Source organism: Chaetura pelagica, unplaced genomic scaffold (genome assembly GCF_000747805.2).
Source record: "Chaetura pelagica isolate M959 unplaced genomic scaffold, ChaPel_1.0 scaffold37, whole genome shotgun sequence".
Classification (NCBI taxonomy): Eukaryota; Metazoa; Chordata; class Aves; order Apodiformes; family Apodidae; genus Chaetura; species Chaetura pelagica.
The window spans coordinates 3,011,255-3,022,256 of record NW_009954567.1 but is presented as its reverse complement, the minus strand read 5'-3'; the positions used below and the strand labels follow the sequence as shown (position 1 = coordinate 3,022,256).

General features: G+C 39.6%; 1 protein-coding gene across 2 annotated transcripts in view; it reads left to right on the top strand.

The window, feature by feature from the left end:
- The first annotated feature begins 5,203 nt into the window (after positions 1–5,203).
- ERCC8 (excision repair cross-complementation group 8) overlaps positions 5,204–11,002 on the top strand; it is a 28,946-nt gene continuing 23,147 nt past the window's right edge. The window contains exons 1-3 of one of the 2 annotated variants that reach the window (XM_010005354.1): positions 5,204–5,292; positions 5,438–5,539; positions 9,744–9,867. In XM_010005354.1, the coding sequence (XP_010003656.1) occupies positions 5,439–5,539; positions 9,744–9,867 (225 nt within the window). In that variant the 5' untranslated portion in view covers positions 5,204–5,292; position 5,438. Of the gene's footprint in view, positions 5,293–5,437; positions 5,540–9,743; positions 9,868–11,002 lie in introns of those variants that run through there. The other variant, XM_010005355.1, reaches the window with a different exon arrangement.

Here is an 11,002-nt window from a genome sequence, read left to right as displayed (position 1 = left end):
AGGTGCCAAGGTAAAGGCCACACCTGCAGCATCTACCTAACAATTTTTTACCTTTTTGAGAACTTCAAACTACATGTATTGCAAACATTCAGTCCTGGTAATCATACTAAATTTAACCTGAAGTAAACTGAATAACGTGATGAAGTTGTGAGGAAACTCAACATCAACTATTCAGATCGACTGATCTGCTCCTACCATTCCTTACTAATGTACACAAGGTCCCAGGGTCCAAGAACCTCCTAGACACTGGACTCAGTGTAATAGAGAGCAATTCACAAATGATGGGAACCAAACATTAATTCTTTGCCCCATAGGCTCCACACACCCTTGTCAGGGACCAGGCAGGGTAGGCAAAAAGAAAGCCAGCAGCCAGCTTTTGCTTGAAGCACAAGAAGTTATAGATACCACCTGCACTATACATTCAACCCTCTTCCTGAAAGCAGGATCTCCCTGCTTGTCTGAAAGCCCAGCCCCAGTTTGGGGTCCTGACAGACCTACCGTAGCTGAGACACGAAAGAGAAAGCAGCACCTGTCTGTTCTACACTCTTTTTTTTTTTTGCAAATACAGTACAAAGATAAAGGACACCTGTATTGGCACAGTGCTGGGATCCATCAGTCCTCTCCAAAACCAAAGGCCAGTATAGCATGATGCAAACACATTGCAGTGACCATGTAGTGGTCACAACACAACAGCCAAATATCTCTAGAATTTCCTCTACAATTGATCTTCTTTCCAGTGCTGTTCCCATCCTGCATGGGTTTCTATATTGCTAGCATATAGGGTAAGATATAAATTATATATATTGCAGGTTATCTAATGTACAAGTAATTCTCTCAAACACTTAAAAAGTAAGCACTCTTTCAAAATGGCTATCCTCCACACTATAAAATTCCTAACTTATTTAAAAACTGAAATTCAGAAATCTTTTGCACATTTTTTTTTCCACAGGCTAAATTAAATTCCCTTTTCCAAACCATTTTTTCAAACTTCTTCATTAATAACCTTATACTACCTCATTCTCTACATTCCAGTTGTAGCTTACAATTAACTTGCTGAAAATCCAGCAGCAGAGGAAAAAAAAAAAAAAAAAAGGGGGGGGGGGAAGAGGTCTCTACCTTCTGGTAGCAGGAAAACATTGTATCAGTGCAACATGGTGGGTGTGCAATTTTCAACAGATCAAGACAAAGACAGTAAGACAAGTGAAAGGAAGACAGAGGAAAATCAAGTAACAGATGAGTACTGGTAACTCAGTAGACCTGCACGGTGTCATCTGTATGACTAAAACAAACTCAATGTGCAAGAGTCTTAAGATTTATAGAAGTGCTGTTCTCACTCGCATCAGCCAGGGTTGGAACTGCTAAGAATTTAAAGGCCAGGCCTCCCTGCTCAAAGCAAAATCAGTGCAACTTTACTTCTGAAGTGTCACACTCAGTATTCCCACAGTTCACCTGAAAAAAACTGGGAAACAATTATTATGAGTTCTTAGATACAACTGTTTCAATTTGATACTTACTTTAAAAGCCTCTCACAATGTGCTTGGGCTGAGTTCAATAGCTATGTTCCAGCTTCCCTGCCATCTTACTGGCACTACAACTATAATTAAGTTTTGTACAAAGAAAACAGTCTTAAATTTCCAGAAGAGGGCTTTCAGTGTCAAAGGCAGGCCAGCATAAATTAAAATATCGACTAAAAGACTGTATTTCTGATAAAACAAGTAATTCTTATTGCTAAGTAAGAACTGGTACTGCAATAATCACATGCAAGAATTTTTTTGTACAACCCTCAAAGGCACCATGAACCTCAAGAGTGAGCAGACCAAAAGCTGAAAGCAAGATGCAGAAATCCTTGGTGTTGCACTGTCCCATTAACCCAGAGGAAAAACATGGTGCTGACAAACGGGTGTGCACATCAGCTTCCCAAACACTCGTCTGAGCAGACCTGCCTTAAGTCAAAACCAGTTGCTTATTGTTGCACAGCAGAACGGGTCAAGGGAACTGCTCTGAAGGCAAAGTAACTCCAGACAACGTTACACGTTTGTGAAGGGAAGGTGTGTGCCCTTCTCTTCCCTCCCTTTTAGGAAGGTTACTGACTCGGGTGGGCTGCACAGCCTCAGAGCTCCTGCTTCTCCTTGTACTCCGAAGAATATCAAGTAGAAAGTCTCCACAGCCTGGAGGTGCTCTAGCTGATGGGAGTGGTACAAAACGCACGGAGTACAGCAAGGAGAGAAAGAGGCCTCTTCAGGGAGACGAAACAGGAATGTGTATTATTGCAGCGTGTGCACTCAGAAACCTTCAGGGAAGCTGCGTTCAGTGAACTGCACAGAGCAGCGCAGGATAAGCACAGCACCCGCAGGGAACCACGCGGGGACGCGCTGCAAGAGCGCACAGGCACACACCCGGAAAACTGATTTTCCTCAGAAGTGCCGCGATCGAGGACAGAGGAGCGCACGTAACAACACAGGCAGAAGAGCTCTGAACTGTCAAGAGGAGTCACACCGCTGACGCTGCCTCCTCTCCCGCCGAAAAGACTCCTGAAAGAGAAACACTTAAAATATCCCATTAGAACTGAGTCTATACAGTCCTTATGCACCCCAGGATTCCACTGGCCTTCTTGGTGACAAATACTGTAGTCCTTGCACTATATTATCCCCAGCTGTACTCTCACCCCATGCAGATACTGTCGATATTCTCAGCATAATGATGGTGAGACCCCCCACAGAAAGATCAACACCGTTGTTTGTAAGACAGAATACATCAACTGACTTTAATAATTCAGGGCTCTGATGTGCAATCCCTGTCAAATCTCACCACGGCACTGCCTGGTTGATTGGTGCTGCAGCAGAGTCTCATTTCACAGCTCCACGAAACAATCCACAGGACAGCAAGTTAACTGGAACCACCCACTTCCACTCCTGGAGGAGCACAAACACCACTGCCCTCCAGCTTTGGATCTGATAGCTTCCAGGTTGCTGCACCTTGAATCCTGAGCAGCACAGCCCCTCCTATCACACTTTTCAGCACACTCATGTTGTTGCATGCGCATATTTTAGTGCAGTGGCATCCCGAAGAACTTGCAGTTAGAGCTCATCCATTCGAAATACTACAGGACATAAATTAACTATACAGCAATAACAGCAAGCTTATTTTCTGTCTCCATTGTGTGTGAGATCTTTAGTTTTGCAAGTAGAGGTGTTGCTTCCTCATTATTCTTTGCATTATGATGCAGATTGTAGATAGCAGAAATTCATTGAAAAAAATCTGGCTGGACCACCTTGGAAGATGGGGACTCTCCTGATCCCCAGTGAATAGAAGCGGTGCAAGTTTCTCCACAACATTTCATCAGCATGCCCAAAGTCTCAGCCCAGAGAAAACTGTGTGGTCAGTGTTACTATTTGTTGCTTGAATTCTGTTAAGACAAGGGCTAGGACAAGACCGTAGCTTTTGACACAGGAAGTGCATGCCCCAGAGTTTAATCAGTGAAACCCACATCATTGTCATTGTGGTGCATTGCCTTTTGTAAATGTAACGGGTTTTGCAAACATGTTAGTCCAGAGCTCCCCCTTCTCTTCATGTATCTGCTTTTATCTGGTACCAAGGGTGCTATGACCAATGGAGCAGGGTCGAGTTGGAGCCTGTAACCAGTGGTGTCCCCCAGATGCCAATACTCAGTCTGGACTTGTTCAACATATTCACCAATGACCTGGACAAGGGGACGGAGTGTATCCTCAGCAAGGTCAGTGATGATCCCAAACTGAGAGGGGTGGCTGACACTCCAGAGGGTTGTGCTGCCAACCAGTGTGACCTGGACAGGCTGGAGAGTTGGGCAGAGAAGAACCTTATGAGGCTCAATAAGAGCAAGTGCAGGGTCCTGCACCTGGGAAGGAAGAACCCCAAGCACAAATATAGGTTAGGGGTGGATCTGCTGGAAGGTAGTTTGGAGGAGAAGAATCTTTTGAGTCCTGATAGCTCCTTCCTGTGTGCACTTTGATAACAGAAGTCTTTTCTGTGCCCTCAGCACTCATGTAGGAATCGGTGTTAAGAATGGAAGTGCAGTGGGCAGAATTTATGTTATGTGGATGACTGTCTACCTAACATTTCATTTCCTAAATATTGGAATTTTCGATTCAAAAAGAAATAATCTATAGTCTTTGGTAGACTGTATTTGCAACTACCTTTTAAAGTCATGGTTTTAAGAATTTCCTAAGGGGGTTTATTGCTTCACCAAAACTCCATCTTGAGCTCGAAAGTTTTAAACTAGACATCTTGTATATGTTAAGATTCTTGTTGGTGAATTCTTGCATGTTTCACTTTTTTTTTTTTTTTTTTTTAAAGAGCTTAAATTACTTGCTGCTTCTGAAGCATGCCTACAGACATGCTGTTGGGGGGCTGCCTGTAGGGTCAGCCTAAGCTTCTCACATCAAGTTTGTTGCCACTCAAGCTGAAGCTGAGTAGGGGCACTCAGCCTTTCAGCTTTTCAGTTGTCTACTTAGTTATGTGTTTGTTGATAGTGTTTTTTACAAAATAGTGCTGTAGGAAGTACTGATCAATCTTGCAAAGCTAATTTTATATCAGGTAGTATGGTTTAAGGAAGTAGATTTTTTTGTGTGTGTGCTTTGAATTACGTCTATAATTTGAAGGTGCAGGCTACTAGTAAGTAGTACAAGTTGCTGACTGCAGCTCAGAACAGGTTGTGGAGGCTTCATCATGTGGTTAGCATAGTTTTATTTTCATGTTACAGAAAACAATGGAAACAATGTGTACTTGCTAAACTGAATTAATCTGTCCACTAGGTGTCTGTAGTTCCCAGTAGGATGAAAGTAATTGTTGCCACTACTTTCTTTCTTTTGCCCAGTGTTTTCAAATCACATTCCTTTTTTTGTTTCCTGTGTTCAACCCCAAATACAGTTTTACTCCTTCTCAGAGCCTATTTTGCATGTATTTTTCTCTGTTGCCTTCAAGACAAAAGTAGTAGTTTTTCTGACAATTTCATGCTTTCTTGTTTTTCCAAAGTAGTGGCAACAGTTACTTCATATCATGCCTTAAGTCTAGTTTTGCAAAAAAAGAGGGATGAGTTTAATACATTGAGGAAGCATGAAACTACATTTTTAACTATTCAGTGTTACATAGTAACATTCTACAATTATGTTTTCATGTCTATGGTTTTGTTTGTCGTTTTTGTTTTTGTTTTGTTTTAAGAGTTCTAAGTTTGGAATTAAATAAGGATAGAGATGTGGAAAGAATACATGGCAGTGGTGTCAACACCCTTGATATTGAACCAGTTGAAGGAAGATAGTAAGTATATACTTTCACTGGAAAAATTGTGCATGAGAACTTCACTCTGTTGTGGCTCTATGGATTTATTTTCTTGCTGAGCACTCAATTATATTGAGCATACTGAGATCACCACTATTGAAACCTGTGTGCTTTATGATTTCAGCATGTTATCCGGTGGGTCAGATGGTGTTATCGTACTTTATGACCTTGAAAACTTGAGCAGAAAACCAACTTACACATGTAAAGCACTTTGTTCTGTGGGAAGGTAGGTACTAAAAAAAAATGTCTTAACAGTTTGTATCGATATCTATTAAGTGACTAGCATAAAAAACACAACTTAATATTTGTTCTTATTACTAGGATGAAAAGACTGTAGACAATAGTGCCAGAAATCTCTGAAGGCTAGCACGATGCATTATGGTCTTTGGCATGCAAAAAAAAAGCAAGAAACTTTGTGAAGATTAAGCAGCAGGAGCTAATTGGTTTTTCTTTATTTCTGCACTATAACAGTTGCCATGTATGTATAGTGACTCTCTGATATTTGAGTAGATTTGTGGCGGTTCAAAAGTTAAAATGGAGAGCGGTAACTGTAGTCATGTGAAAACTGTACTGAAAATGTACTCATATGAATACTATAGTAGAGAGGCTTTGTATTGCTGTAGACCCCAGAAAAAAGTTAGTTAGTCCTGTGAGTTTTCCTATTGTTTTACATTGACATTTGCTGTCTCTGTGCTAGTGACTACGAGAAAGTAATTTTTTAACAGTTGTAGAAATACTCTCTGGATCCCTTAAATGTATATATTATGTGTTTCTTCAAATAATTATGTGTTTAAGTAGTAGGAAAATTGTCTTTGCTCCTAGATTTACTAATAGCTATTTTAAGTTTACCAAGTGTTGTCCAGGTATGGAAGTAATTAATACAAAACTACTGAAGAACATGTTTGCATGAGGACAGATATGTTACTGACAAAAATGGGACATATTTTTCTGAGGAGCAGGGTGGTATAATGCTTTATGTAATCTATACAAAGACTCAAATCCGTTTTTCATTTGTCAGGCTTTCCATGCAGGCAGTATAAATTTGTCCATTATGGGCATCAAGTCTTCTAATGAAAGCAAAAAGTTTTTCCTTGTGTTTTCACCGTAAGGTTATCTAGCAGGTTACGACTTTATCTGGGGCTCATAATTTGATACAATCTACTATGTAAAAGATTAATAGCTACATTTTCCTCTTAATCTTTCCCAGTCTTCAAATTGTTCAAAGACTAAGAGCTTCAGAAATAAGATCAAAAAGAACATAATAAATTTGTAACAATAAGAGGCCTAAATGGTATCTTAGACCATAAGAAAGAAAAAGGGTAATAGAACATGCAGCAAAACAGATGGGTAGGAACTACAGTAAGCTACATTTGGTAAGTGTTGGTGACTGGGACTTCTTGAACAAAATAAATTAAAATTGTAATTAACAAGTAATGACTATACATCCCACAGTCTCAAAACTGAAATTCATTCTTAAACAGATGCAGCAAACTGAAGAAATACATGCTGAGAAGACACAGCATGAAAACTGGCAAATCTGTGCTAAAATCATGCTGTTGTTAACTTCAATTACGTCAGTAAATATTTCCATACTTGAAAATTCCGTTATGAGCACGTTGAGCTGGTAGTTGGTTTCCTGACTAGCTGTTTCAGTTCTTGTCAGTTAAGAAAAGGCATAAATTGTGCTACTGGAATCTGATTTTGTGTGACACAATGTTCTAAAACGTAGGCTAACTATTGTTATCGCTTAAAGTAACCATGGTAGGTTTTTGGCCTAAATTATTTGTTTCCAGCATTCATGTAGCTTCCTAGTATGCTTTAAAACATACTGTAGCTAGTTAGCCACAACTGTAGCTTCAGACAGTGGATTTATTCATGCAGGATTCCTGACATGATAAATTAATTTATTAATTACCAGTAAGAAACACTTTCCGTGTGTCTTGCTCCTGTCCTTGAAGATGATAATGTCACGTTCAAAAGTTGCCTGTGTTCCAAGTTTATGGGGCACAGTGCAGCTCTCATCTCAGTAGTTGTTAAAATAACAGGCTCTTGGTAAAGGCCTGTTGGAGCTGTTTCTGAGTAAAATCTGAAATGTGCCTGCTAGGGATCCAGTAGTTTAGTATAACAGAGGAAATAATTTCTGATGGTGGGCTGTGGTGTACCCATGTTTCTCCTCTAAAATGTGAGACCACTGTTGCAAAAAACAAGAACTTCCCTTGTTCTACTGGGAGTCAGCACACACAACTTTAGATGGTTTCATATTATCCATGCTGTCCCTATGGCAAAACCTGGCACTTGAGAGTAAACAAACTACCAGCTTCTAGATAATCTGTAGTTGATGCTTGTCTGTAAGATAGCCTAATCAAAACCTGTCCAGGAAGTACTTTTCCTTTGGCAGAAATGGTTGGGATATTCTGAGTAACGGGGGAAATACTGTATATAAAGTGAGAATAACACAGCCCTGAGACAGGAAGTCAGAGTGAGTGGCATGTGTCTACTACTAAGCCTAGCCAGATGAAAGGTGATTCCTGAAGAGCTACCTGAGAATTTCTAGATCATTCCTCTGCCTTCTGGAATGTGGGAGAATTGGTTGCTCTGAGTGCTGAACACAGTCCAGTGTTGTGCACTGTACCTTTATTGTACATTTATTTCAACTAGTTCCTTGAGTTTAGATTTTTCTGTGCAGTGCACACAAATGCCTCTGCAGGATTAAATTCATGCTGAGTTATGCTTCCTGGCACTTCAGACACTGAAGATTTTTACCTTGACCCTTCTATAGAGTAAGTGCCCAAAATCTGTTGTTTTTTAGCATGGTGGCAAAGTAACAGGCTGTTCTAGGGTATGTTTCAGAGGTAAGCAATGCAGGAGTTACTCAACTAAGCTCAACGGTTGTACAATAGATCACGCCTGGTGTTGCCAGTGCTGTCTTTTGTGCTTTCTAGCAGCTTAAGTGAACAGGAAGTTTTACTAGCTTAGATACAATGCCAATTCTATACAGAAGATCTGCATCTGTGTTTACACAATGATAGGCCTGCAATAGGTGTTGCTTTGAAGGCCAGGACACTTGAGAGAGCAATTCAAAGAGCTGGGTGAAGAAATCTTGTGAGCCCTTCAGTAGCAGCAGATGGAGCCAGCTGTGCTATTTTAGCATGTGTGCTACCTCTGCATGGGATGGAGGTAATTTTCTTCATAATAGCTTTTATGATGCTGTGTTTGGGATTTGTGACCAGCCTGTAGGACAAATGGATGTTTTAGCTATTGCTGAACAGTGCTTGCATAATATCAAGCTGTTCTCTGTTCACGCTGCTCCCTTAGTAAGTAGTCTGGGTCTGGAGAAGAGGCTGGGAGGGAACACAGCTGGGGACACCTGACTTGAATTGACTGAAGGTATATTGATACTCCATACCATCCAATGTCATGTGCAGCAATAAAACTGGGGCAGCCATTTCTCATGATCTGGCTCAGCATCCATCAACCTGTGGTGAGGGATTGCTTTTGCAATGGGTTTTTTTGTTTCCTTTTACTTATTAAAATGTCTTACCTTAACCCACAAGTTTTTTCACCTTTGGAGGGTTCTCTCCAACCCACTGCAGTGGCTGTGTTGGTGCTTAGGTCCCTAGGGTTAGCCTGCAACAACATGGCGCTTCTGAGTCTGGAAGCATGGTTTTGAGCCCTTCTGGATCCGTGTGGATCCAGGTCAAATAGAAATGACCTAGCAGGTATGTGAAAAGACTTGTATTGTTTAGAGCCTGATCAGTTGAATCATAACCTGGAGCTGTCAAGATTGGCTCTGGTGTCCATTCTTCCCACCACTGTTAATGTGTCATTAATTATATTACATTACTGTGCTTGGCTTAATTGAAAGTTTCACGTTCTTTCTCTTTCATTTCTGAATGTAAAAATAATTAATTCAGTCTGCTGCTATCTGGTGACTTCAGTATATATGAATTTCCAAAAACTCTGTAGTTGTAAATATTAAACTGATAATAATTGGGATTTTTTAATGTGTATGTGATTCTATTTTTCAGTGGATCCATTTCTAAGGCAGGGGGATTTCACAGGCATAAATGGTTTGTAGTGTTAGGTCCTCACTTTAAACATTAGATCTCTAAACATTATAATGTAAAAGTTTCAAAAGACGTAAGTGTCTTTTATTCCTCAGACTGTCTTAACTTGAGATATGCTACAGATACTATATTTTTAAAAGGTAAACAAACTTTTTTTTTTAAATGTAGGCTTATCAAAGTAATTAGCATTGGTTGATTGAAACCTGAGGCACCAAAACAACTAGTTCATCTTGAAAAGTACAAATACTGTACTGTCTTCAGTACAAATTAGGAAAAAAAGTTTGTTTTCAACTTGCCATCAAGTAACAAAGCAATTTTGATTGTCAAGGCTCTAACCAACTGGAATATTTCCCTTGATTTTAGGAGCCATCCTGATGTACACAAATACAGTGTGGAGACAGTTCAGTGGTACCCTCATGACACTGGCATGTTTACATCAAGCTCATTTGACAAAACCTTGAAAATATGGGATACAAATACTTTACAAGTAAGATAGAATTTCTATAGCTTGCAGGCTTCTTTGTATACATGTTAGTCATTCTGCATCTGCAGTTCACCCAGAGCTCAACAGGACCAAGCATCCAGAAGGATGAAAACCAGCTAATTGTTAGAACAGTGGGTACAGCATCAGAGTAGCATGGTTCTGGTATTCACACATACCTTGGTGTGTACCTGTCTGTTTCTGATGTCCTGAGTGTCTAAACTACACAATCACCTGGAACCCTTAGGGCAGTTCTTTTCTGCTTTTGTTGCGAACAGGAATACAGCTGGTTGAATTGATGCTGTGTAAATTCATCCACCAAGAACTAGTCTGAAGTTCATTCTTGGAGATTGTTGAGTGCAATGATAGTGTGCACTCGGGCTAATTATCTTTAATAACTAAGGCCTAAATACTGCTTTTGAAGAACTTTTAATCTTGACATTCAGGATCACTAGGTGCAAAATTATGCTGTCCTGAGCACTATAGACACCATTTCTAAAAATTGGTGGAGGATGAGGAAAATAACCAATGCTTCATTAAACAGTTTGTATAGGAATTTATGTTGCTTTGACTCTTTAGTCTAATTGTTGAACTATGAATTCTGGATGGCAGTTTATCCTGTTCCCAGTGTACATGTATTAATGGATTGATACTGATGTTATTTATGTTGTTTCATGCACAGTGAAATAATGTCTTTTAAAACAAGAGGTCTATCATCCTGGGGACACAATAAAGAATAAATGTTTACCTCTTTGTGAAATATGAATCTGTGTTTGCAATTATTAAAGCTTCTCATAAACACAAAGTTCGATTTACTTTCCAGGTAGTTGTGTGAGAATTACTTAAAAGCTACAATAGTTATGTGAAGATTGTTGACCGGTTCTGCCACCAAATGGTGTAGTTGAAAACACAAACTGCTGAGTTCTAAGTTGTGGAGGTGTTTTTTGTAAATAACGATATTTTAGAATGAGAAAAAAAAAAAAGTTATTGTGCCTGAAAGTAATTTTATTTTATTATTATTAAATTTTATTATTAAAGCAAATGTTATATTTCAGTTATTTTAAACAGTTATAAGGTAGCTAATAATTTTGTGTGGTTTGGGGGTTTTCTGAGGAATTAAAGATAGTATTTGGTGTTTGTG